The sequence below is a fragment of the Ammospiza caudacuta genome, chromosome 7 (assembly GCF_027887145.1).
Source record: "Ammospiza caudacuta isolate bAmmCau1 chromosome 7, bAmmCau1.pri, whole genome shotgun sequence".
NCBI classification, from domain to species: domain Eukaryota; kingdom Metazoa; phylum Chordata; class Aves; order Passeriformes; family Passerellidae; genus Ammospiza; species Ammospiza caudacuta.
Genome location: NC_080599.1, coordinates 22,667,321 through 22,695,204, shown reverse-complemented (window position 1 = coordinate 22,695,204; position 27,884 = coordinate 22,667,321). Strand labels below are relative to the sequence as shown.

General features: G+C 37.3%; 1 protein-coding gene across 1 annotated transcript; it reads left to right on the top strand.

The window, feature by feature from the left end:
• Positions 1 to 27,427, top strand: CCDC180 (coiled-coil domain containing 180). The gene is made up of 37 exons (XM_058808863.1): positions 1 to 89; positions 588 to 813; positions 1,637 to 1,719; positions 2,902 to 3,011; positions 3,099 to 3,227; positions 3,393 to 3,503; positions 4,569 to 4,664; positions 4,906 to 5,069; positions 5,233 to 5,352; positions 6,041 to 6,120; positions 7,088 to 7,176; positions 7,621 to 7,740; positions 8,375 to 8,548; positions 9,065 to 9,180; positions 10,410 to 10,536; positions 10,960 to 11,023; positions 11,637 to 11,869; positions 12,510 to 12,628; positions 13,164 to 13,339; positions 14,394 to 14,574; positions 15,100 to 15,246; positions 15,505 to 15,649; positions 15,844 to 15,960; positions 16,373 to 16,471; positions 17,355 to 17,468; positions 18,142 to 18,380; positions 18,961 to 19,013; positions 19,745 to 19,826; positions 20,817 to 20,888; positions 21,818 to 21,884; positions 22,075 to 22,219; positions 22,581 to 22,741; positions 23,529 to 23,666; positions 24,659 to 24,770; positions 25,015 to 25,120; positions 25,656 to 25,794; positions 27,196 to 27,427. Exons 2-37 carry the CDS (start codon positions 716 to 718, stop codon positions 27,325 to 27,327), a joined length of 4,458 nt encoding a protein of 1,485 aa, XP_058664846.1. The 5' UTR covers positions 1 to 89; positions 588 to 715; the 3' UTR covers positions 27,328 to 27,427.
• Positions 27,428 to 27,884: the final 457 nt, after the last annotated feature.

Here is a 27,884-nt window from a genome sequence, read left to right as displayed (position 1 = left end):
AGTCAGCTGCGATGAGCCACAAGTTCTCAACAGGACGGGAGTGACATGTTCACAGAGAAGAGGGCTGCAAACAGATCTTCAAGGCCAAGGTAAAAAAAACAGAGGATTTGTCAAAAGCCAAAGGAGTTTGTTGTGTTAGTCAGTTTTCTGGCTGTTGAAATTACCCCAGGTCAATTTCAACATTTCTGCTTTTGGTTTGTTTTAGTGAAAAATGAATGTGTTATCTCCCGCATATGCTCTCCAATGCATCTACATGTGTTCCTATCTCTTTGTTGGATATCAGGTTATATTAAGTCAGAATCATAACACAGCAGTAAAACATTTAGAGGCATAGTTGGCCAGATTCAGGCATTTCTCACTCTGCTGTTAACTGTTTTGGTAACTGTAAGCAAGGCAACACCATCCAGTTACTCCACTTTCCCTCTCCGAGGAAAAGATTATCTTTTTATTTTCTCATTTTGAAAATAGCCTTAGATGAAAATGATTGTGTGTGTGGCATGTAGGGTTCATTATTTTATCTTTCTCTTCTGCTGTCTTTCCCCTACTATTTTTCATTAATTATTTTGTTGCTGTTTTCCATTGTATAGGTTTGAAGGAATTCGGATTGTTGAGATTGTGGTTCTTGGAAGGCACACTTAGCCCACCTTTTGGATGAAGCAAAAAGACAAGGAGCTCTAAGAAGAGTAAAAAGCTCACTGTAAATAAGCATTCAGAAATGTTTGCTGATGCCATGCCATCCCCAAGGAATCAACAGAAAACATGTGTTGTAAAAACACCGATCAGTAACTTCACAAAAACACCACAGCCAGACAGGTATGGAACAGAAGCATAAAACCCCAATTATATGTTCATAACTAAAGGTATGAAATTGACAGATCTTCACTGGGAATTAGAAACACCTGAATTCTTGGTCATAACACTAATAATGTGAAATAGACTGTCTCCTTGCCAAATGTAAATTTAGTATAATGAACTGCTTGCTGCCCGTTGAAGTGCAGGCTAACAGACTAATATTTGCAATGGCAGGCATATTGTATGGCTTTCCTTTTAAAAAGAAATTGTCTTTGCTCATAGCAATCTAGATAGACGCCCAGTCTGACACATATATTTTAGGTTGTATTTCCAAGTAAATGGCTTACATGATGATGCAGTAAGATAATGTAATGAACAAGAATGAAGTTAATGCATCCATCCTTTTTTACCCTAAGCCAGCTGCTGAATAATGATACAGGGATTCTCACTGACCCCAAGGACAAACACAGTGCCCAAGCTGTTGGGAAGAGCACCGGGCAGATAAAGGCTATTTCCACATTTCTTGCTAGTGTCTCCTTAAGAGTTCATGGGATTTTTACCTTGTAGAGCTATTCTGTAAGTCTCTGTAGTTTACAACTTCTAAATCTAGCATGTATTGCTCTAATGCCATCCTGATAGATTTGAAGCTGGGATCTACCTAGACTTGAGTTTGTCTCAGAAGAAGCAACTTCAATTCTTTGAATTATATTCTTTAAAGTTAGAATGATGCTTATGTTCACTTTAATGTTACGTTTGCCAATTAAAGTGTATTATGCTATTATGTTAGTCCCTCTTCTGGTGCGTTTGTAATACAAATTGAAGCTTTATTCTCTTTCTGTTTCAGACTACCTACAACTTTTCCAGAGGCACAGGGAAAGGTAGATGCAAGTTCAGCTGAGGAAGTCAGAGGCCTGCCTGATGTAGTTGGTAAAATTGGTTTCCCTGAATGCTTTATTTTTATTTGCATTCACAGGAGATGTGGTACATGTAACAGGTTTAGCTGAACAAGGTACAAAGTTGTGCTGGTTTGAAAATAAACCAGCAGAGAAATTAACCCCATACAAATACCTTGTAAGAGATTTCAAACTGGAATTACAATTTAATAGAAAGATTACAGCAAATGCAATGATACAGAAAAACTGGTTGAAAACCACAAAGTCAGAGTACAGCCTGGCACACTGTTGCACTGTTGCAGTGGTTACAGTGCTGTCAGAAGGGGTGGTCTTGTGGAAGTTCAGGTCTTCCTCTGGATGTCCAGTGGTGGTGGTGTCCCAAGTCTCCAGACTGCTTAAATTATATACAGTGGGGTTCAGGTGGTACATCCCCCAGTGCAGAGAGGTTCTCACAACGATGTAATCACAATGGAATTATGTAGAATATTTTTTTTGCGTCCATGACATTCATTTCAGCTGCCCATTCTGCTGTCAGTGCATATTCAGTTCATCATGTCCCATTAGCACAGATGACTGTCACTGGATGGATGATGCTGCTGCTTCCCCAGCTGAGTTATTATAAGAATAAAGAAACATCACTTCACCTTGCAGGGTTTGCCTGTCTCATTTTCACACCCGGTTTGAATCCTGAGGGTCAGGTGTGCACTGAAAACCACCCATCGTTAACAGCTCATCACAAAATGAGGTAGAGGGGAGTAGAATACACAGTTTGGTTACATCCACTTTGGCACTCTTTCTCCTGCTGGGCAACAAAACTCAAGCTCAGAAATGGCCTGACACATTTTTGATGATTTGTAGGTAATTTTGAAGATGAAAAATCTTCTAATGGACAATTTCACAACTGTTTTTTTTCTATCACAGGTTATATTTAGACGATGAATTCCAGTTTTGTTGCGATTTTTTTACATCATACCTGTTGACATGATGTAAAAAAATGATGATTAGTTGATAGTTCCATGCTATTATCCTTGTGAAAATCAGAAGTTAATAAAGGAAATTTTAAAATATGCCCTAGTACTTTTAACCTGCATTTGCTGAGATTGCACTTCCCATGGAAAAATGTTGCACACTGTGAAAGCTGCATTAACTACAGCAGTCATAGTGTAGATCTAGGGATTTATTCCAGGCTATGGAATCCTCATTTCTTCCCTGGCAGTTCGTGAGGAAGCAGGCAGCAGTGCATGGAGGTACCTGGCAGAACGGCGGCAGAAGCGTCACGACGGGGCACTCACTGAAATGCAGCAGGAGCTGGACTGCATTGGCAGGGTAAGGCAGGAGTTTCTAACTCAGTCATGAGTGCTCTTCTGAGGCTGGGCCCAATATTCAAATGATCACACTGACCTACCATTATAGGAGATGGAAGCCTCTGTTTTGAATCTTCAAGAATTCCTTCAGCTCAAAGTGATGAAATCAGATGAAAAGAGTAAACTTCTGTTTGAAAAGATTGCATCTGACATGGATTTGGAAGGTTTCTCATTTGAAGTAAGGCAGCTCAGAGCATTGGCTCAACTTCAGTTACTTGTATCTGCTCTGTGTAACGTCTTCTTATGGCTCACTGGAATCCTAAATTATTGGGGTTTTGTTTTAAAAAATTTCTTTTATATATATTCACTTCTCAGTTAAGTTGAGAGTCAGTTTGTATTGCAGGGTTTGGAAGAGCTCTGGAATATGATCCATGAGGAATCCTCAAACAGAAGGAAGTGGATTAGGGCAGTGGATGAATCCCTAAAGGAGATTGAAAGGAGTCGAGCCATGAAAGTGAGCTGCAGTCTTAATAACTGTTACTTAAGCAGAAGATTGTTATTTGCTGATATAATGCTGGGTGCAAAGCAAAGAGTAGCTGGTTTCCACAGGAGTCACAGGTTTGCCAGTAGTTCTGTTGTGTGGTGATTGCTTTCTTTTCACCAATAAACTATTCACTCATTTTACAGCCACATAATCAGGAGAAGCTCCTGTTTTCCTAGTTTGAAGGTGTTCTTTTCTTTCACAATTACCTCTACTAAAGGTGCAAGGAATATGTGAGCTGCTTTTATTTCCCTGGAGGGTCGTGTAGGTCACACTTTGATTTGGTCTGTTATTTTTGGGGGGCCATACCTATTCTGCAGTTGAGGAGGAGCATAGACATGACCTAGCTGAATTTTAGTTTGGGTTGGCTGGGTGTTGGTAGCAAACATGTTGCAGTTTTGTAGCCTTCAGCCTAATCTGTAAAAGTCATTGCACATCATAGGAAATGTTTGGTTAAAAAAATGGATAGACTGTGGAAGAGCTTGCTGCACTGTCCTTGTAGGCATAGGAAAGCTGTTTGTTCTACCAGTGCCAGTTTCTCCTCTCTTTGTAATTCAGGTATAATGAAAAGGTCCAAGAGTATCACCAGTAACCTTTCTGTTGGATTAGTGATAGCAAATGTCAGAGATGAACACATTTGCTTTAATTTTGTGTTCACTTAAAACAGGCCCTGGTGGATTCCCTTCAGATATTCGAAAGGAATTTGGTTTGATTTTTAAATTCATGTTGCAGCCTATCTGCAAAGCACTCAGTTATCACAGATATTAAAGAGAAATCAGCTGAGTAGTAGCAAAGAGCAATGTTTTAGTTATTATTTTTATGAATTACTGAAAAATTCAGTCTTCAAGATAACTAAGATTAATATTTTAAAATTTACTTCTCAATTTGTGTCATTCACTTAATTTTAATTCACTTTAATAGATTTAATTAATGAATAATGAATCTAATGGAAAAATTGTTCATGTAGTTTTTTACTTGGGAAACTGATATTTGAGTTAACTTTGCATTGTTGTTTTTCTTTATTCTTTTATTGCACAGATAGCAGATGTACTGACCAAGTATACTGTGAAACTGGAGGAAATTTCCTTCTTCTTGAAAGCTGATGTTCACAGGCTCATTAATGATAAGGCCATGGTAAATGTTTTACCTGGGGCAGGATAGCAGTCTGAATATTCCTAGAATGTCTTTTTTTCCCAGCTGAAATCAATTATTTCTGCCTATCAATCACTGAAATATTGAGAGATTTCTACTTTGCATGGTATTTGTTATCATTTGTATTCTTTTTTCCCCTCATTTTGTGTAGAAAACAAGTTTTTTTTTTGGTTTTGCACGTTGTGTGCTGCTTCTACTCCTGGTTTTATTCTTTAATACACAGACTATAAACAGAGCACTGCTGGATAATGAGAGGGCAACTGCCAAGCTGCTCTTTAATCTAATGAAATCAGAGCTTGAGAAAGAAAAAATGCATCAACTGAAATGGCAAGAGAGAGTCAAGAACTGGAAGCTCATCCAAAAGAACTGTGTAGTTCAGAGTTTCAGGTCAGAAGTTTTGCAGTCTTATTTTAGGCAATGAATAACACAAAGTGGCCTGTGTTCACTTGTGATTTCTATAAAACAACAAGTTTAAAAAGTTATTTTTTCTTTATAAGTATCATATATGATATCATGCTTCCATAATACATATCTTTATTCCATCCTGCAGAGAATTTATGGCAAGTGAAGAAATACAGAATCCCCCAGCTGTGAAAATGGAAATGGAAAACATGATAAAGGAGCAGATTGTACTTAGTGAACAAAGACTGAGGGTTTTGCAGCACATTGGGTATGGCAAAAGAGGATATAGCATAAAGGAAAACAGTTCTTTCTGGAGTTAATGAAGGGCTTGGCTACAAAATGCATTTTGCTTTCTGTCAGTGTGTGATTGTTAAATTCAGCAGTAAGACAGGGTCTAAACCTATTTTTCTACAGCTATTTTAGTGGAAAAAATGCTTTCTTGGTTTTCACTGCACCAGCTACACTAAATAGGTGGTGATCGAGGCCTAAAAATGCAGGAATACAAAAGTAAATCTTACTGACTTTTGAAATGTGGTAGAAATGGGCAGACAAAGATGGGTGGAGAGCTAAAAGCTGGTGCTTTTTTTCTCCATGAGATTTAATTAGTGTAATAAATTAAGAGAGGAGTCTGGATAGAAATCTAACACTGCTATGTTTGAATTTCCATCCTGAACACAAGAAGCATTTTTGTGCAATGCATTACAGTATTTACAGGGAGTTCTTTTACAGTGGATGTAGGAACAAGGTAGATTACAGTTCCTTGTTGGGTAGTAAACAGTTGGCCTTGAACAACAACAGTCTCTTTGGTTGATTTTCGTTGCCAAGATGGCTGTAAATAAAATAAAGCACATTAGTATGGATACTCTGATTCATAATTTTGTATTTTATAATAGTTCTATATACAACTGACTGGTTTGTATTTTAAGACCCTTGACTCTTGTTTCCTACTTTGATAGCGCCTTGTTGCCTCCAACACATACAAAATCTGACGTAAATGAATGGTACAGAACTCTGGAGAATTTCAACAAAAGTATAGGTAAGTTGGGAAATAATAAAAACAGTCTGGAATTCAAGCAATACTTTCTTTTTTCCTTAGACAGTTGCTTTGAAAATGCATGCTTGTTTTATTCTTTGTTCCACATGTTCCCACATACCTTCTCAGTGTCTTCGAGCTGGCAATAAGACCCAAAGAAGCTGCTTGTGACATCACTTTCCTTTGGCTGGTACAAACACTTGTACAGGGTGACATCTAGCAGGAACTGGCTTGATTAGAATTAATCTGGGGAAATAAAAGGTTAATTTTGACATGGATCAGTTCTCAATCATACAAAAATACTTTTTAACTCTTGGGGAAGGAGAGGGGAAGAAGTACTGGAGGTAGTTCCTTTCTCTATGTCCTGTATGCCCATAAACAGCTGTGTGTCACATTCACATTTTCTAAAAAATCCCTTTGCCCAGGATTTTTCTCCTGGAAAGCTGAGAAGACTCAGAGAAAAAGAAAAAGAATTCTTATCTCGTTTGCTTCTCCTGTGTTGTGCTCACATGTGGAATGTGTTTGGAGATTGTTTACCCACAGGTGATTGTTTCATTGGATTCTGGTGTGAGTTGTTTTCACTCACTGGCCAATCAGGGCCAAGCTGTGTCGGGACTCTGGAAAGAGTCACAAGTTTTCATTGTTATCTTTTTAGTGTTCAGAAAGTATCCTTTCTGTATTCTTTAGTATAGTTTAGTATAGCATTCTTTAATATAATATAGTATCATAAAATAATAAATTAGCCTTCTGAGAACATGGAGTCAGATTCATCATTCCTTCCTGCCACGAGATACAATAATGTATATTAAAACATCTTATTTGATTGGTTGTTAGTGTCACTCAGGTGTGCAGACACTGCTGGGATCTGTTCCCTCTGCTGAGATTCAGCACAGGGCCTCTGTCATGTTTCCTTTTCACACTGCACTGTGAAATACAGAATTTTGACTGTGGTCTGTTCCATATCATTCAGACAGCCATAATGCAGAGTGTGTGGAGAAAATACATGTCCAGTATAAGCTGGTCCAGGAAAAATGTCAGGAAAAAGTGCAGACCTGCAAGGTGAGTGTCCCAGCTTTGGGTGTAGTAGCTGTGGTACAGTGTGTCATTACAGTAAAATGTGTTTGAGAACCCACCAGACAATGAGCTAACAAGTGAAATTAGTTTTTAACCTCTGTCTTATTCTGTTCAAAGAGTAACCATCTGTTTGGTTTCACAGTAGTATTTGGTATTTGTACTTGAAATGTGTAAAAGTAATGAAGGGTGTGCTGTCCTGCATTTATGTGCAAGGACTCGGCCTTTGTGCTAAATCTGTCTTATCTTGGCAAAGAAATTCCACCTCTCTGCCTCAATTTCTCCCTCTGTATCAATTGAAGTGTTTACTAACAGAATGCGGGGTCTAGGAGGCTGAGTCTTTCTCTGTCCATCACAAGAAAAGAAACACTAAGTTTAGCCATGCTCTCTGAAAGTCATGCATGTCAATAATTTGCTATTCTTTTCATTTAGATGACCCTGTTGGATAAGAACATTTGCCCAGCAGAAGATGTTGAAGTTGTGCATTCCAAAATGCTTCAGATGACTGAGAAACTAAAAAAGAAGTTTGAAGAAGAACTGGAGCACATGGATGTATGTTGATTACATTTATTTTTATCACTCCTTGGGATTAGTCTGTGCTTCCTGTGCTCCCTGCAATGCTTTCTGCATCCTAGGCTATTGATGTCATATTAGAAAGAGGTCCATAGGGTGACTAAACACTGCAAAGAAACAAAATTTAATGTGGAAGAGTTTCACACGGAAGTGTTCATAATTACTGTGTTCATTATTTGTGATGTATTGTATTTTTATTATAATTTATATCTGAAAGACATATGATAGACATGAATGAGGTATGGCCCAATCTGCCAAAAGGCAGAGGAATAGATTTAAATGATCTCCCAAAGGTCTTCCAATTTGATCTTTTGTGATTCTATACATAAAAATGACTGGGAAGTTGTTCATAAAGAGACAAATTGTAGAATGTGATTCAGTGCTTTACGATGCCAGAATAAACAAAAGTTTTGATACTCTCAGCTTGTAGAATAAAAATTCTTACTCAGTTTACTTGGATTTATTTTTTTACTCTCCACACAGAAGACACCATTTTGAATACTAGTCATGTAATAATTAGGCAGCCTTTTATCATGTAACTTATTGTCTTACTCAATCATTTCACCTTCCAGTAGTTTAAAAACAACTTGTTCACTTGAATGTTTTTCTTTAGCGTGATTTTAAGGAGATGCCTAGATGGCATGAGCAGCATTGTCAAGGCTTGTCCAGCTGTGTTCAGGAGGCCATGGATATCTGGGATGTTCATCTACTCCAACTGTCCCAACAGGATGATGTACTTGAGAAGAAAGTAGATGAATACAGATTGGAACAGGATAACATAATACAGGTATAAACATAAAAACAAGGATGTGGCATAATGTAAAGAAAGGATTTCTTAATACAAAGAACCTTCTGGAATTCAAAATAGCTGCTATAAAATGAAAAATATAGTATATGACTTTTATTGGAACTTTAAATTGGAATTTCTACTTTGCAGTTTCATTCTGTCAGGTGCATTTTTGCTTGATTCACACTGAATGGACAGTCCTGTCTTATTCTTGATATGGCAAAAGTGATAAAGATCACTGCTGCTTTCTGTACAAAGTGGCTGCAAGTTGCTATTATGAGATCTTGTGCTGGTATGGAGGCTGGTTGGATGCCAAGTTCTCATAGTTAAAACAGCCAGCTTGGGGTGGCAATGTCACAGCTGTTCATTATCTGGGAAGACCTTCATAGCTGATGAGTTTTGCTAAGGTCTTGCTATAGAATACATGTACATAATCAAATTACTTGAATCTTAAATAGTTATGGAGATTTTAGTACATACTGAATTGTTTTTACTAGCTTTTTAATATGGCCTCAGGTGCGGAAAGATAATCTGGATACAATTTTGGAAAAAATGAAAATGGCCAGCAGTGAAGAAGAGCTGGAGGAATATTTGAAGAATGCCCTTTCTTCTTTAAATCAAATTAGAACTAGGTAAGAATTTTGTATTGTAAATTTAAAAAGTAAAGCATATTTTATCATGGATGGTACTACTTAGGCCTTGTTTATGCTGTTGTGTGAAGGTATGGAAAAAGACTTTTACTTCATGTAAGAATATAAAATAATGTACATATTCAACAAGGTTAAGGCAAATAATACCCACAGTTTAGGAATGGGACCAAGAAAGACTGCTATCATTCGAAAACCATACCACATCAGTATTACTGTGCATACCATCACATCCATGCATTATTCAGAAGGTAAAAGTAGTAGTTCAGCAATCAGAAGTTGGTCTGCACCATCACATTTTCACTCACAGACTTGATCTCATTCAAAGTTGCAAGGACTAAGATCTTTAAATAGCCAAAGTATTTATTTTGCCAAATTCTGTTACCCTTCTTGTGATTAGGCATTTGCAGTCTTAAAAACCATATAAAAATGGGTACAATAGTGTTCTCCTTGCTAAAGACCTTAGCAACAGATGTGAAACCTGAGAGGAAGCAGCTCTGTTCCCACTCCCAGGAGGTTTTTTCTGCCTGTTAGATCAGAGGCACATGGGAAGAGCAATATGGACATGAGGGGCAGATTCACACACCTTCACACACCTTAGAGCAGGACTGTGGTTAGAGCTGGGGGTTTGATACTCTTGATAATCATTCAAACAATTTTTAAAAAGCCAGAGGTAAGAGACCAAGTGAAAATACAGTGTAACCTATCTGAGCACACACATAAATTCCCCATAATTATCTTTGTTTAGGAGACAAAGCAAATGTAAATATAAATGAAAACAAGTATGAACATTGATTTTTTTTTTTAATCTAGACTCAGCTTGAACCATTAGGTTTTATTTTCAAGTAAAATGAAAATAAACCAGAAAGGTTCAGTCACAGTTGAGCACAGTGCAGAACTAACATGGAAGACAGTAATTTGACCTCTCTTATGTAAGCAGTTTGAATGATTTCCCATCCAAAAGGAAGGATGTAAAAGGCTTTATTGTAAATATTTCTCAACTTTTGTGCATTTATTTATTTGTAATGAACTAATCTCTAACAAGGCAGGATGTGTTTGTATTCAGTATAAACAGATCAATGACAACATTTAGCCAAAAGGTTTTATGAGATTGATCAAAAAAGTTAGATTTAGATATAAAGGCACTGTAGTCACACCTAATTTTATTTCTATACATACTTGAGTCTCTTAAACAGTGATCTTAAATTTGACAGGTATGAGACATTCAAGCAGATTGTAATGAATGAAGTAATGGCTTATCCAAAAGCTATTTTGTGGGAGTTGATTTCTTACAGTATATCCATCAGTCAGCATTTTAGTGTGAAGGAAATCTTCAAACAGGTAAAAAGAAAATTTCTCCTGGTTTAAAACCTTACTGCTGTATTACTTTTTCACTTTAGAGAAAATTTACATTACCTTTAAAATTCAGATTATATAAAGTGCTGTTTCAGCCATTGAATAAAGTGCTTTTGCTAGAGATAGCAAAGGGATACCAAAGCATTTCTCAGTCCCACACTTTTAACTCTGTCCTTGTTACAAACAGAATTTTAGCAAATTCACTTAGCTTTTGAATAGAAAACTACAATGTAACACACAGTAATTGATTTGAGTGCTACAGGTTCTTTAGCTAGTGAGTGATCTATTCAAGACTATCATATCTTATTGAAATAAATACATTTTGAGAAGGGATATGGATTTCTTAGAAGAAAGCAAATCTATATTTTAAAATGGTGTGATGGATGTTTTTTGTTGTTTTGCTTTTAGAACTTGCAAGGCACTACAGACTCCACAGTTGAAGATCAAGATAATACCTCAACAGTCCAAACAGGTATTTCTGCTTAGTTGTTTTTCAATCTGTATTTCTTTGGATTGTAACCAGAAGAACTCTGCTTTAACTGTAAATAAGTAGTTGAGGCTTCAGAAGGTCAACATATGGTGGAGCAGCAAGCTGAGAACGTCTTGCAAGGAGAGGAAGGAGAGGAAAATCACAGAGTGTCCTGAGTTGGAAGGAACCCATAGGGATTGTGAAAGTCCAACCCTTGGCGCTGTCCAGACACCCTAGCAATCCCACCCTGCATCCCTGGGAGCATTGTCCAAACCCTCCTGGAGCTCTGGCAGTTTTGGAGCTGTTCCCATTCCCTGGGGAGCCTGGGCAGTCCCCAGCACCCTCTGGGGAAGAGCCTTTTCCTAATACCCAGTCTAATCCTCCCCTGTGCCTGGTCAGAGAGCAGAGATCAAAGCTGCCCCTCTGCTGCCCTCAGAGGAGATGCAGCTGCCAGTGAGGTGTGACCTCAGTCTCCTCCAGCTGAAACAAATGCCCTCAGCCACTCCTTGAGTGGTTTTCCCTCCTGAACCCTTCACTATCTCTGTGTCCCTCCTTTGGAGATTGCTCTAATAGCTTTATGTCTTTCTGACATTGTGGCATCCAGAACTGTCCCCAGGGCTTGAGGCAAGGACATCCCAGCCCAGAGCAGAGCAGGATGATCACCTCTCTCAACTGGTGCCAGAAGGTAGGGACAGTAGTAAAAAATCAGCTGGAGAAAAGAAGCTAACAGAGAAACAGGTGATCAGGGCACAGGAAATTGAAGAAACAGAGGAAGTAGAAGATAAGAAGAGTATTCCTCATGAAAGTGAAGAAAATGAGCCTGCAGAAGAGGGACTAAGCATTACACAGGTAAGTGAGCAGGAGAATAAATTTGAAGGTGAAGGCAGTCTTGTCCACAATAAGGAGGAATAGGAAGTCTTTTTGCTGAGAATGAGTAGAAAGTCCTTTTTTGCTTAGTTTGCTTACAAAGCACACAGGGCTTTAGATACTTTTATGGGAAAATGGAGTGAATAAAACACTTCACAACCATTCTTTTGGGTCTTTTACCCTTGTAGAAACCCTTTGCATAATTTTTTTAAATCTGTCTTTCATCACAGCTTGTGGTGAATGTTTTTAGCTAAGTATTTGTACCCAAGTATTAATTTTTCAGTTTCCATGAATTTATTACCATAACAAAAGCCTTTTAAAACATTTTAACTCTGCCTATGTCTTGCAGGCATATAAATATATTTATATATAAATAAATATATAAATATTGCCAGTACTGTGTAACTGTCCAGATTGAGAACATTGTTCTAAATTTCCTTAGGATTCTTACACTTGCTTATGCACTATTGATTCTATGCTGATACCTTTAAAAGTAATGTGATAATTTCCAACAATTTCCCAGTAAGTGTCCACGAGCAGTGAGGGATAAAGTGTTGAAATTGCCACGGAGGTTTTTTCCACTGCTAGTGGAAATACTTACACTGTTCTTGGACTTGAACAGGCAGGAAAGACTGAAATCACAGAGAGGTATTTTATAAAATATGAAGAAGAAGAATCACTTCCCATGTACCTGAAATATGTACTTATCACAGAAGCCATGTTTGTTGAACTGAAAGAAAGGTGAGCTGAGAACAATTTCTGTTTGTTCTTTCTCTTTATGTGATGGACAAATTTCAGCTGTTTACAAGAAACATTAGACTAGAGAGGCAAAAGTTATCAAATTATTAGTATATAATTAGATATTTATATAGTTAAATTTTTAATTATAAAATTATGCTCGTACAATTATTATGTTATTCCACTTGTTAAATTGATATAAATATGAGAAAATATTTACATTGCTTTGTATCCATGGCTGTCAAAGTACCACAGAAACATTAACCTTTACAAAAAATTCATATTTTATGGAAAAATATTTAGTGAGAAAACATATTACAGAAAGACAAGTAATTTGCCCAAATTGCCTGCCATGAAGGTAAAATGCCTGATACTCAGTAGTAAGCAGCTAGCTCAAAAATGCTACCAGTATTGTGCAAATGGTACTGAAACAGCACCTTCCTATATCCAGAAGTTGAATTCTTAGAAATAATATATTCAATAAATTCTTATTCAGTATGTACTATTCCTCACTGTAATATTTCTTTTTCAATCATAGGATTCGCCTCTGCTTTTTTGAACACTTGGAGAAATGGTTTGCAGAATCCTTGTCCAACTCCTATGTCTTTGTAGCTGCCAAGAAAGAGGAGCTGAATTCAATACTCCTGCTGCATCTTAAATTGCATCAACAAAAGCAGGAGGAGATACAGATGAACATCTACCATGTTCGAGCTGGTATTGACATCTTTTTGTATTCTGAACATCACCATCCTAAGTGGGCCAAAACCTGTTTCAGCAGTAGTTGACTCAGTTATAGAGGACAAGAGAAAGCAGTTGAGTGTCTATGAATTCCCAGTATATTATGCTACTCACGTATTTTTTAAATAACATTTCTATAGCTCTTCTGGTTTGTGCTGTGTTATGTTTGGAAAAATACACAGCAGTGCCTTAACAACTGGATTATGAATGTTGAACATTCTATTGTCAATGTTTGTGAATTCTAATCCAACTTGAAATTATTTAACAAGAGTTAATGGTGTATAAAAAATATTTTAAGAAGTGTTGCAGAAAAAGAAATTAGCAAGCTGAGAGAGCCAAAATGTCAGGGTGAGAAAACATGAGAGGGAGGATTTAATTCTGATATATCACTGAGCAGCTACAGAGCATCTTCTAATCTTTCTGCATTTTTCTTACCATAAAAGCCTGAAGTGTTAGGTTTTTATGGTAAGAAAAAATATTTTAGACAGGTTTGTTGGTCTTTAACATATAAGTTAAAAAATTCTTCATTTGGAGAGTAGGCAAATAATTTTTCAATTTCCGTTTTTCTGCAGAGCACAGGTTCTTCTTCTGGTAGTTTCTTGAGGTGATTGGCTGGTTCTTGATTTATGCAGCTATCATTCCAGAAGAAATACCAAAACTGATTTTTTTTCCTTTCCATCACAAAACCAAGGTTTTTTTCCATTAAAAAATATAACCTTTAATTTTGTTACAAGACTGGCAACAGAGAGATAATGGAGATGTTAGCAATGACCAAAAATTAAGGAAAAAGAATGCTTAGAGCAAACAAGAGGCATTTGTGGTTTGAATGGTTTAGGAGCTGTTAAGGATATACGTCCTTCACAGGAGAAAAGTCAAAGAAACCAAACTGAATATATTTAATTTGTATATTTTAGCTACTATGAGCTCTGTTTATTTTGCTGCTGCAGTTGATCACAGGTTAACTGGGTATTGTGATAGCTCACAGTAAAGAGGAAATAATGTCCCTATTGTAAACTTCCTTTCTTCTCAGCGAAGCTGTCACTTCACAAAGAGAACCTTGAGTGCCACTGTAAAGTGCTGGCAGAAAGCCTGGAAAAGGAGAAAGCTGAATTCCTCAAATTTTCAGACCAGCTACAGAACCTGAACACAAACTTTCATTCCCGAGTCCAAAACTTGGAGTATGACTTTCTCCACGCTCCTGTGACTGGGCAGTAAGTGTGCCACTGCTGTTGCTATGAATCTGCTTAGTTAATTACTCCTGATTGCTGTCTGAGATATTTATGGTTTGCATTCTGAACCTGTTTTGTGTGTCATTGCTCTTCAATGAAGACTACTACTGCTTTCATAAAACTTAAAAACATAAAGAGTTTCATTCTCTTTCCCTGAAGAAATTAAAATCAGGACTGAACACATGGAAATTCTCATCTCCTTTCAAAGTGCTGGCAGTCTTTGAGTAGAAGAGATGTTTCATGTGTTTAGATTTTATCCAGTTTACTGAATGTGCACAGTAATATCAGTTGACTATTTTTGAAGAGAAGTGCCAAATAGTATCAGCTGTTGCTGATATCTTCCATGGGTTCATCCAAACCATGCCAGCTCAGGGAGTTGCTTTGAGAGTCATAAATCACTTTGGAGTCCTCAGTTTTTGTCATGTCTTTACAGCCAGAACATGCTGAATCATCCTGTGTGTTCCTCTTCAGACAAGTTTTCTCTTTTTTTTTATTATTTGCTGTTAGATCAGTTTCTTCTAGCAATAATCTGGAATCAGAGCTCCACAACCAGCTGGAATCAATCAGGATTACTGTGAGAAGTTACCAGCAGCACTTGGAGGAAGCTTTTGGAAAACTAAGGGATTCGAATGTGGATTTTCTCAAAAGTTGCAGGTACATAGATTTCATGGAAATGTTGTTTATAAATGGTGACCTAGTTCTGGGAATCGGTGTTTGTTGCATAGGCAGAACAGTAAAAGTAAAGTTTATTTTGTTATTCATCTAATTTCCTATTTAGAAAAAGAAATGTATCTTGTTAAACCACAATTATTATGCTGTTTTCATCACATTTGTGTTGTTTCAGGGCTGCTTAACTAAAATGGTCTTGGAGTAAAATGACTCACAGCCAATTGTTTATATGTTTGCTTTCAGATTATTTTCAGAGAATGGTGACTTTACATCTGAGGAGGTAAAGTTTTTCAACGAGTGTCTACAGAAAGAAAGTAAACAAATTGACTTGATTGAAAGTTCAATCAAGAAAGATGTGGAGCAATTAAAGTCGAGCTGCTTGAATCAGGTATGCAGAATGATATTATTTCAAATGATGTTTTCTGTTTACATATATGATGCAATTTGCAGTCAGCCTGCTTTCAGATTAGAACTGTCAGTCTGTCCTGTTTGGCAGGAAAAAATTGGTAGAATGGCAAGTTCTATCATTTGAGTTTTAAAAAGTGAAAAATTATCTGTCTTTTGTTTCTGACATTCTTTAAGGCTAATGAACTTCTCAAGCAGTGTGGAAAAAAGTTTGCTTCTCTGTCTCTGAGCCGAGCCTTTATGGAGAAGGTCCATCAATGTTTAAGAAAGCTAAGACAGCAAATCAAATCAGAGGTACAAACAGGAACATCAGAACTTTGCCTAAATTCAGTATAATAGTTTTCTTTTATACTTTTGAGGAGATTTTGGCTGATTTCATAGTGGACAAATATTACATAATTTTTTATGTTAATTTAAGACTGGTTTTCTGTCACTATCCACTTAAAACAATTATTTTGAATACTGCTGCAGCTGTGCTGGAACACTATGGCCTTGCAGCACATTGAGTATGTACATCTGAATTCACCAATATTTTTGTGTGCTGCAGCTGCTTTTGTGAATTACTGTTTTCAGCTTCTCCTCTGAGTACCAGGGATTCTTAACCAGTTTTTTTCAGTGGTTCTAATGGTTTGAAAGTAGAGCCTCTGAAATTCCTGTGAATGGGGATTTTACTTTTCCAGTTTCTTAAAGTTTGTTTCTGCTTCAGGTAGCGAATTCCAATTTGCAGTCAGTCACATTAAAGTCTTACCTGGAAAAGATTCAGCAGAAGAGAGATGCTTATGTTCATTCTACTGCAGATAAAGAAGTAAGTTCTAATCAGGATGTAATGGTATTTAATTTGACTTGCTATTAATTGTTATTAATTTAGTATAAACTAATATTTTCAAGAAAGACTTGTTTCCTCATATTTGGGGTTTGGCAGAAACACAGAATTTTTGTTCAGAAATTCAGCTGGAATAGAGTTAATATCTTCTCAGTAGCTGTTGCAGTGCTGTGGTTTGGATTCAGAATGAGAATGGTGTTGATAACTCAGTTTTTGCTAAGTCCTGTTTATCCTAAGCCAAGGACTTTTTTTTCCTTGTCTCCTGCTCTGTCACTGAGGAGGTTCACAAAGGAAACTGGGAGGGAGCATAGCTGAGACAGGTGACCCAAATTGGCCAAAAAAGGGATATTGCAGCTCATGGAATGTCATGTCCAGTTTATAAACTGGGGGAGTTATCTGGAAGGGCCATTCTGGCCCCCCAGGAAGGGGGGTTTGGCATTGGTCAGCAGGTGGTGAGCAATGGTATTGTGCATCGCTTGTTTTTCACTTTTTATTATCATTATTATTATTATTTACCATTATCACTGAATTTCACTTTATTTTAAATGATTAAATTGTTCTTAACATAAATGTTTTCCTTTGATTCTCCTCCCTATTCCACTGGGGCAAGGAGGGTTGAGCTGTGTGATGCTTCTTTTCCAGCTGGGTTTAAAACCACAACAGTCCTTTCTGGACAGTCAGTACCTGTTTTCCTGTTTGCCAAACCAAAACCTCAGCCTCTTATACAATCTTGTTGCTTCCATGAATGTGTACATAAACTGGTGACAGAACAAAGGCAAATAATATTGTTTGCAAGAGTCAGCATGTGTGAAAAGGTTAGAACAGTCAGTTTAGTAAATACCATCTGTTTTATCATATCTTTCAGGCTTTAACCTCTGAAGAGTTGTATGCTTTTGCCAGAGAGATGTTGAAAGAGCTGGAAAAGAGGAGCAAGTATCTTGACTGTTTTGTAGTAAAAGCAAATATCCCACTTGCCACTGTAAGACAACTTTCACATTCTCTGTATTTTATTTAATATTGAGAGAATTTTCATATGTACATGTTTCAATGGCTTTTCAGATTTTGTGCTTTCAGTTCTCAAATGAAAAAAAAATCTGCATTATGCCAAGGTGTCAAAGACACTAAGATTAGGACAGCCCTTTTTTAGAGGTTGAGTAAATCAGCAAGTTTCCAAAATGCTGAAGAGATACATGGCATTGCAATGAGTTACCCAGTTCTTCACAAGAGTTTGTTTTCAATGTGTAGCACTGTTCAGAAGTACATATTTCAACAGTTTCTTTAAATTATTTTTTAAAAAATTCCCAAATATGTCCTGAAGGAATTTTGTTTTTATCAAACAGGTTGTGTTTTCTTTCCTCCCTTTTCTGGAAAGTCTGTCTTTATTTTGTAATCTCAGTGGATCCTTGTTTTAAGAGTATATCCTTAAGTACTGTTTATGATTACTGTGAGAACCTACTTTTAACTGCTTTGAAGTGTTTTAGAGCTGAATAGCTGTAACAACATTGCTGTTAGAATGACAAAAAGTTTATTTCAGCCTGTGAGCAAGATATTGTCTGTTTAGAAAATCTGCTCTAGTAGTCAGTCATTACATGGAATGCTTTCACTTACTGCCTGCTGTGGTCTACAGGGCTTCATTTTTCTTCCCATTTCAGGAGGCCCTCACCACTCCTGGCACAGATGGGACATTGCAGGAGCACTCAGCCACTCCTGACGTGGATCGGAGGTCACAAGCTTCCTTTGCTCCTGCTGTTCCAAGAGACAGTCTCAGTTCTGAGAGCAGAAGGATGGTGATGGGACTGGATCCTGACAAATTCCCTTTGTTAAATCCAAGTGGAATGGGTACATCAATATTTGATGATTTGGCTATAAAAGTTATTGGAAATTTAGCTGGGTAAGTACTTTATTTATATTTTATTTTATAATTTCTTTGCCCAGAACTAGTGAATAGACTGGTCATAGGTAATACTACTAGGTATTTCCTAATCAGTCTAAATTTAAGAATTAGTCTAGGTGAAATTGCTTTCTTTTTAAACCCAAGATTTCTCATAGCCAAAAATACCCCTTTGTGAGTGACATCTAATATGCAATGATAAATTTTAGGTATTTTATTTTTGTCTTCTAGAGCCTTATTTTAGTTCAAAGTGACCACCTGCTACATAGTTGACTGAATATACAAAGTGTAAAATGAAGAGTGTGATAAATGTTTGATTTCCAAATAGTATTTGAATGCAGTTTTGCTTGTAGAAATTCCAAAATTCCAGTTAAATCATCAGTCCTATGAAATTACTTCTATATACACTGTCAGTTGTAAAAGTAACCCTATTTTTTAAATATGATCTCAGAAATTTAACTAATTTAGCACATGATAGGGATAGAGAAATTGCCTAGTTTGCTATATAATATAGTATAGAACATAAAATGACAGGATATGCAGTAGTACTTAGCTCTTTTTTTTTTCTTTTTTTTTTCAGATTTGACCCATCAAAAAAATACCGAGACCTAAATCGGGGGAAAAAGATTCCAGGTGTGCCTGTATTTCTTTTAATATTTTCTTTTCATCTAAATTGCAGTTCCTGGCATGTGGCTTCTATGCTAGGAACTCTGAGATAGTTGAGCTTCTCAGCTCTTTCCCTGAGCATCTTTATTGAGATATAGATGATTTGGGGCTCCTATAGCAATGAAAGCTGCAGAATGAGATGATAATATTATAAAGAGTGCCTGTGTTTGTGATAGCAAAAGGCAAATGGGTTGAGAAAAGAAGCAGAATAGGAATCATGAAGTATATAGGGAATCAGGGATCCTTCTCACACTGTGTCATCTACTCAAAGGTGAGCACAGAGGTAATCTTAGATGCTCCCTACCTAGTGTTCCCATTTCCTTATCTCTCTTCTGCAGACTCTGACATTTCAAAGCCATTTCCAAAGCTTTCACATCTGCAAGTCCCCATGACCACCAATACTGTGAATGTAACCTATTCATTCTCTTTCTTTTCCTGCATCCAATTTACTTTAAATCTTCTCCACCTACCATGTGTTTTCTGTGACATTCCTGGGACCTTTACTGCTGTTGCCACTTCTGAGTTACTTCAGGTTACTATGTGACAGAAATGATTGCTCCAGTAGTTGTCCCCTCCATCTTGTAAGGAAATGTTAGAGAAATAAGAATACAAAATATATATATACCCCAAAAGCACTTCAGTTGGCATTTGTGCAATATTCTTCTTTCCTTGTTGACTATAAGCTGTTCTTCCCCCAGGAAAGAAGAGGGTATCTGATGCACATTCTCAGAAGTCTTCTAGCAAGAGGTCATCTCGGGATGAAACCAAGGGGAAAAAAAGGTACGACCCCTAAAAGGAGGAATTCCACTTTAAATATTCCTATGCAAGAATTTACCTAAACTTTGTCTATCCATTGAAAGATTCTTACTGCTTGTTTGTATAGCCTTCTTTCCATCTGCTGCTTATCACTTGGAATCTCTTACCTGTTTATGTCCCCATGATCAGCTTTGTGGGGTTTTTTCCCACAGATTTTGACTGGAAAAATACTATTCTTCTCCTTCATCTGGTGCTGTTTTCTATTTTGAATTTGTTGAAATATAGACTGACTCTTAAATCAATGTGGCTAAATTTTCAGGTGTGACTCAATGGTTTGTCTTCAGCTTGGTCCACAGATTGATGAAATGAGCTACTGTAATAGTGAAAACAAAAAATTTTTGAACAACTGGGAGTTTAGAAGAGAATTCTGAGAATCTTTTTCCATCAAAATACTGTCTTTATATTGTCATGGTTTGGGAATGGTATTCCCAATTTTGTGCTCCTAGCAAAACACTCCAAAACCTGTGCTGCTTGCTCACTCCCCTTTCCCTGCTGCACCTGGAGAGGAAAAATTGGAGCAAAAAAGGTGAAGATAAAGTTGAGATAAGAACAATTTATTAGAAACAGCAGTGAGATAAAAAACTAATAGTAACAGCAACAATGTTAATAGCAAAGCGTACAAGACAGGCAAGTGATTCACGTGTGAATGCTCACCATGAGGAAACCCCTGAGACTGCCACCACATTCCCCAAGAGCAGGGACCCTTCCAGCCACCCCCACAATGATGAGAGGTAGAGAATAACCTCCAGGTCCTGGCCATACCCCCTCCTGGCTGCTGCAGAAATTAACCCTGTCCTGACCAGAACCAGGACACATAGAATACTGGTTCTAGAGTTAGGTTTTTACCAATTTTTCTCCAGTTTCATCTCTGACATATGACTGACAAGCTCAAATCATCAGCCAGAGATAGAAAACACTTGTGGATAGTTTCAAATTAATGTTTTTCCTTTCCAGTGAAAAAGGCAGAAAATCTCTTACCAAGGATGATAGATCCCAGATATTTGGAAAGAAGCCTACAGAGTCTGAGTAAGTCATGTATTTCCAGAATAAGAAGTGAATCTATAAAAACCCTCTATGTTTTTATAGAGGTATATTCTATATACCCTACATGTATCTATGTATCTGTCTATGTATCTATCTATCTGTCTATAATTATGACTTAGAGTTCACCATTGAATTTTGAGGTATTTAGCCTTGATATTTATAGGTCAGAGTAGTTCCAGAGCAATTAATTTTTGCAGTGTAATAATAATGAAGATCCAAGGCATCTGGTTCATTCTGTCTAATGTCTGAAGTGGAGGTCTTATTGGAGCCCATTTTGTACATTTATAAGAAGTGGGTGAGGAATGTAAAATAGCCTCTCTTTCAATTATTTTCACACCTAAGACGACAAATACATTTTATATCTTTATTCTTGTATTCTGTATTTATTGGAATAAGCAAGGTTCCATTCCCCTTCTCTAAGAAAATTATCTATTGTTTCTTCATATGTGCAGCTGTAGACTAGAGAACTGAGATGTTTAGTACATGCCATGCAAAACTATTGAAATTAATGCTTAAGATGTTTAAGTGTTTGGGAATTTTATTCTATAGTGTTTCAAAATGGTTCCAGTAAACAGCTAGACCCACCTTGAAATATTTTTGCTTTATCTAAAATGCATGGTAAGCTCTTTGGGCACAGGAATTTGGCTAAGATGGCTTTTTTGTGACAGTGACATGGCTGTGCTCTCCAGTGAGCAATTACAATAGCCCCTTGTCCTGGCTGCATATGAAGAGAAGCTGTGCTAATGTGGGGGAAGGTTCTTAGGCATTCTGAACATTGGTTTGTGTATGCTCTGAAAAATGTACTAAAATTAACCTGAACGAAATACTTGAAAAACAGTGAATATTGACAGTATGATTATTTAACAGTGTGATGATATTTTAAAATTTTAATTTTTTTTTTTTGTTTTCAGTACTTTTAAAGGAATTATTTTGAATATTCTCTGGAATGGTAACAACACCTTGCTCTGTCTTGGTGAGGTAAGGAAATGTCATGTTCTTTAGTCAGCTCTGTTTTCATAGTTGTGCTCCTGTGTCAGAGAAATTATTTGCTTCTTTCAATATTTGGTAGTCCATACATTTTCCTTTCTTCTCCTACTGTTGTTTACCTAGATGTGATGTGTTTAAATGTGTTATCAACATTTTTCTGGTTTATTTTTCCCTTCTGCAGGAGTTCTACGGAGACAAGAAGAATCCTTACTTGGGGATGCTTGAAGATCTGCCAGACACATTTGAACATTGGGCAGACATGATCAGAGTGAAACTACTGTCATACCAAAGGCAGACAGATGATTACTACAATTTTTGTCTTGGGGGTAAATTCATTCAGTTAAGACTTGCATTTTCTTGTGTATGTAATTTTCATGTATATATAAGGTGAAAATTCCAGTGACCAAGAATTACATTGTTGTCGTAATCCATCACACTCAGTGGAAAAACTGCAGTTGACTTTACTGGAAATTGAGCCAGTATTCTTTTTGTATGTTTTATCAGCTACAAAAAGTGTAGCAAAGGGCACTTGACTAAGTTAAAAAACCTGTCCAAAGTCACATTTTTGAGCAAGTGTATGTTTCTCAAAGCATTGCACCTAGAAAAAGGAATGTCAGGGACACAATCTCTGGGAGAGAAAATTCCAGGCTGTTTGTGTCACATGCACACCCTGTCTTTTCCAAAAAGAATTTCAGGATCAGCTGAAGTGGTTTGAGGAGGAGCTCTCTTCTGTTTCCCAACTGGTTGTGGAAAGTCTTTTAAAAGAACACGAGCAGAAGCTCCGCTCTTTTACTGGGCATATTCAGCATCTCTTCAACAGACAGCTGAAAGATTGGGAAGATGTGAAGGTACGTACCATGGACATACTAGAGTGATTTATAGTGTAACCCATGGTAAGTGCATCAGAGTGATAACATTTCATTTTTCTCATTCTCACTGTTTGTGGTCAGCTCAGCAGAGAGTGATGAAGCAGAGTTTTCTGTGCTTGCACTTAGTCTGCTTAGTTCTCCTGGAAGCTTTGGATTTCGTGGAACTCTGTCCCTTCTCTCCCAGCTTCCAGCACTGAGCTGCCTCTTTCTGATCTTCTCAGCTCTGCCTTTCATCTTACACTTGGATTGTCAACTCTGTGAGGGCTGTGACCTTGGATTATGGCCAGACAGCTCCTACTGTATGGGTGCACTCCTCTGTAAAAACTGTGATGGAGGGATAATGAAATACTATATTTATCATCATCCATAAAAGAGGCATATTTTGTCAAATAATATCAGAACTGAGAACAGAATCATAATGGCGATCACACAGAAAATGGTAAAGTGTCTTGAGATTGTGTCTGAGTATTAAGAATTAGGAAAAAATTACAAATATAGAGATATAAAAAATACTTTATTTACCACATGGTAGAAGAGATGATTTTTTATTGAAAATAAATCCCAAAGTGAGACCAGAGGCCAGCAGACAGGCAATTTGGTGCATATTGCACTGCAAAGCTTATATCCAGACAGCCAAGAAGTAGCTCCATTTTCCTTGTCTTTCTGAATGCCTTTATAGAAAATGTTTGGGGTTTACTTCTTCCTTTTTATGACTCACAGTATATTCTTTACTGAAAGCATCTCTTTCTTACCTACTTGCTTAAAGACTATGCACCGGAGAAAATTACATTACTCCCTGGGACATCCAAATAACTGCCTTCAGCTGGAGGCTTTGTGCCAAGAGGAAATGAAAAGGCAAAAAGATCAAACTGATGGTGTTCACCTCAACACAAAGATGCTGCAGGTAATTGTAAAGCCCCTGCTTAATGTGAACTTAAATGTTTTATTTGGAAAGAAGGGTGTATTTTGGATACATTCTTCCTCCCCATCCAAAGGAAACTTGAAATTTTTTGCAGTTTTAAGCAATCCTGTTCATATATTGCTAAACTTTTAAGTGGTATATTGTCAGCATTAGATCAATATAGACATAAATATATCTGCACACATACAGCTGCTTAGATACATTGTGGAACTTATTGATATTTTATATCATTCATAGAATCTACTGGCTGTGAGCTTAATGGTGGGAGGAGTATTGGCTGTGGTGGTGACATCCTCTGGTTAGTTCTCTTACCTCCAGACAACAGATTCCTGGAAGGGTTTCTCTGTGCATTTCCTTAGTGCAAATAATGTCACTTTTCTACATAAGATTAAGAACTGAAATAAGTTGAATCTACAGGAGAGATTCAGGAATCAAAATACTTTTCCCCCTTTGCCCCCTGGGTTAATTGAAGGTTGGTTCCCCAGCATTAAAGCCTGTTGTTTTGTTCTCTCAGGCCACTTACTCCAAATTGTACACTGTCTGAGAGAACTGATATTTTTAATTCCATAGTATGTCCTTCTGCTCCTAGCTCTGCATACAGACACAGAAACACAAATACCTGATTGAGAATAACACCTGGGCTAAGCACTTCCACCCAAAGTACCTGAATTACAAAATGATCTTCTCTTTGGCTAGAAGCTGTTTTTATCATGTTTAACTCAAATGTGTAACTACTAGGTACCTGTACTCAAAACTCTAGTTTTTTGATCTTTACATCATCAGGCAATGTTAAGAATACTGCAGAGACACTTTAAGACCCTTTTATGTGCAGCTTTGAGCCTTATGTCTGTTATCTGCAGCTGCTGCAGAATGCCAGGGTTTGATATTTGTGTAGTCTTTCAGAGCCAAGTTAAAAGGAGAGGAGATCCAATTATCAAAGGAATTCCTCTCACTTGTCTCCAATGTTGCAACAGGATTGTGCTGCTGAATGTGCTCAGAGCTTTTTTTCTGCACTGGCTGCCCTGACTGAAAAGCTCCTGTTGGAACAAGATGATACCATCACTGTTGATGATGTAAAAGCAGCAGGTAAGAAGAGAAGAGATTGCTTGTTCAGGCCTCCTCTCCCTTGTCAAAGATTGCAGCAGTCTGTCCCTAGGAAGAAGAGGCTTTTACATTAAGATTATTTGATTGAAATTCAAAGATTTGCAAAATAAAGTATGCAAAGCTATTTCTTGAGTGTGAAGAGCATTGAGCTGCACAATTATTCCAAAACAGTTGTGTTCCTGACATTGTTTCGTTTCTTCTGAGCATATCTTCTGTTACCTCCCAGGAACTGAAATACCCACTGAGAAGATGCCTACTTTAATGTGCCGTAAACAGTCTGAACTTCCTCCAGGAACCTCCAAAGTTCAACAGTCAGTCAGACGGGGAAGGAGGTAGTATTTGGAGATACTGAACACTGTTCTGTCAAATTCCTCTGCTCTGGACTCATAACAAGCCCTGTCCTGATAGTTTTCTCCTGCAATTGTTGAAACTGCAGCTGATCATTAGTAATGTCATTGAACTAGTAATGGGCTAGTTGGAGTGGGTAATGATTTTAAAGAAAGAATTGCAATAGAGCCAAATAAATTGAATTACATATAGTATTGCAAAACAATACCATGTCACTGCTATTGCTGTGCCACTTGTTTGTCACTAGTTATCAATTCATTACATTCACATCTGTGAATTGTCTGTGTATTGTCATTTAGAAGAAATTAATTCTATATTGTGGAGAGATCTTGATGCTTTCAAAGAACAGGTAGTTGTACTAAACAAAGACATTTTTAGGGTAAACCTTTAGTGGGAAAAAAAATAAGATTGATCTTTGGCACCTTAGTACAAGCAACATGAATTAATATGATCTGTTTTCTAACTTCTTTTAACGTCTTTTCTCATGTGTTTGTTTTGGTTGGTTTGTTTTTTTTATAGGTCTTGGCCAGGAATACCTGAGACTTCTGTTCCTGACACTCCAGACTATATTCTGTGCACAGGAACTGCATCAGTTTCAACAGCTAAGACTACCCTGGGCCATCTGGCAGTGGTGGATGCAAGACAAGCTGCATACACGGTGGGTCTGTGGGGAAGGACTCTTGAGTGGGCTGCTGCTGTTGTGGGGTTGGCTTTTTAATAAGACAATTACAGAATCTTAGTTGTGTGTGTAAGTTTTTAAAGTACGCAGTGTTTGCAGATCTTAAGGCCATAATATCTGTGTGAAGGAATCCTTTCTCGTGTCCATTTCTTTGTGATGCTGTCAGAAGCAGACAAGGTTGGTTCCCCATGGAGTCTTCTCATTCCATGATATGATAAAAAAAAAAAATTGTTTCAGCAGAGAAGCATGGATGATGTCAGAAACAGGACACTGCATTTTGGCACCATCATAGTTCCAAAAGCAGCTGTGCCCCAGTGCTATTGCAGTCCTGCTTGTTTTCCCTCACCTTTCTTTCTGAAGCCTTTAGCTCCAGCCTTAGATCACAAAAGCTGATTTTCCCATAAAAGATGAAGAGTTGTAAAACATTTCATACCTATCTTATATCCACAACTATCACAGATGACTGTTTCCACCATCAAAATAATCACTCTTTCTTCAATGAATCTGTTAAAAGAATGCAGACAACTCTGCCTCTGACTGGAACAGACAATGGTTCTCAAAACAGCAGTGCTCAGAAGTTAGGAGAATATTTTTATGTTAAATCACTTGGAGATGTCTTTATGCATCTGACCTGGAAGTAATTGTACTCCCAGTGAACCAAATTAACTTTTAAAAAATATCTGGTTTTAATAGGAGAATGTAAAATACACTGTCAGTGATGGCAAATGCCATCAAAACAATCAATTTGCATGTGTGTTTTATGTATCTAGTTCTGGTGCCCAGGAACCTGATTACAGCACAGATTTGAAGGGAATGTGGTTGTTTGGATACAAATGGTTAGATAAAAGGGTTGGATATAGAATGCATGCACACCACAGGAGTATTTTCCTCCATGTGTGTTGCATTAACAATACAGTACTTTGTTTTGCAGCATGGACTCTTTAAGAATAATCAAGTGCCTTGAGGTTTTTATGGTAGTCAACAAGTTTCTGTCTAGAGGAAACAACTTTTTAGCAGTTTTGTAATAGCTCAGTGGATACTTTTGAGTTAAGAAGTTCCAGCAAGAGCCTGAGTGCATCCTGTGTTGTCTTGAGAGAAGGCAACTCCTTACTCATAGGAACTAATGGAAGTGAGATGAAGGTCTAGCATTTTAGCAAAATTTAAATATTGCTGATAATTCAATTTCAGAAGTCTTTAAAAGGAACACAGAAGGAACACAGCTAATAGTTAATTATTCATATAGTTCTGTTGCCAAAGGCAAAAAATAAATGGCCTCTATGCAGTCTTCTAACACAATGGATCAGGACCTGGATTTAGGCAAATAAAAATATATTTTGTCACTACTAATTTTGTCCTTAATTTTTGGCGTTTTTTATACAGAAATACAAAAGTAAAGTTGAACAGCTGTTTGCCCAGATCAAGGAAGAAAGTGCAGCTCAGCTCCTGGCAATTCAGCGTTGGAGTGATTGGTGGGAACAATCTGTCCGGAAGATAAAGAGACTCTACATCTGAGATCAGTCACATTTTGCTGAGCTTTGTTGGTGTAAATTGACAAATTTGTATGTATGTCACTGATATTTTTATCTTATTAATCTGTTTCATTGAAAGAAGCTACATTTTGCCTTTTTGTTTGTTTTGCCATGTTACCACTTGTTTCTTCATATTCAGTCTTAAGACTACTACTATGCTCATCTTTACATAACCACTTAGTTTGGCTTACAGTAGCACCTGTTACCATTCACATGTGTCTGTGCATGGGCACTTAAAGCATATTTATGAGCAGAGTTTACAGGATTTTGTTGCAGTTTTGCCCCTGAGAGCTGGTTTGGTCTGAAAACTCCCCAAGGCATGAATGAGAAAACTCCCCAAGGTGTGAAAGAGAACTATCCCTAACAAAGCACCCTTGCATCAAGGCCCCTGTGCCCAAGCATCTCTTCACAGAGACCTCTGGCTGGAGATAGCCAGCCTGGAAAAGATACACATTTTATGTTGTCTTGGATCAACAAGCTTTGACTTGCCTACCTTTCCCATTCCTTGCCTCTCTTCTCCTACCTTGTGTTGCCTACTGT

What these genes read in the sequence shown, in the direction of transcription:
- CCDC180 (XM_058808863.1), top strand. Translation starts at nt 716, where the DNA reads ATGTTTGCTGATGCCATGCCATCCCCAAGGAATCAACAGAAAACATGT. An exon ending in AGGGACTAAGCATTACACAG is followed by an intron (nt 11,870 to 12,509) that starts GTAAGTGAGCAG and finishes GGACTTGAACAG; the next exon opens with GCAGGAAAGACTGAAATCAC. An exon ending in TCAGTCAGACGGGGAAGGAG is followed by an intron (nt 25,121 to 25,655) that starts GTAGTATTTGGA and finishes TTTTTTTTATAG; the next exon opens with GTCTTGGCCAGGAATACCTG.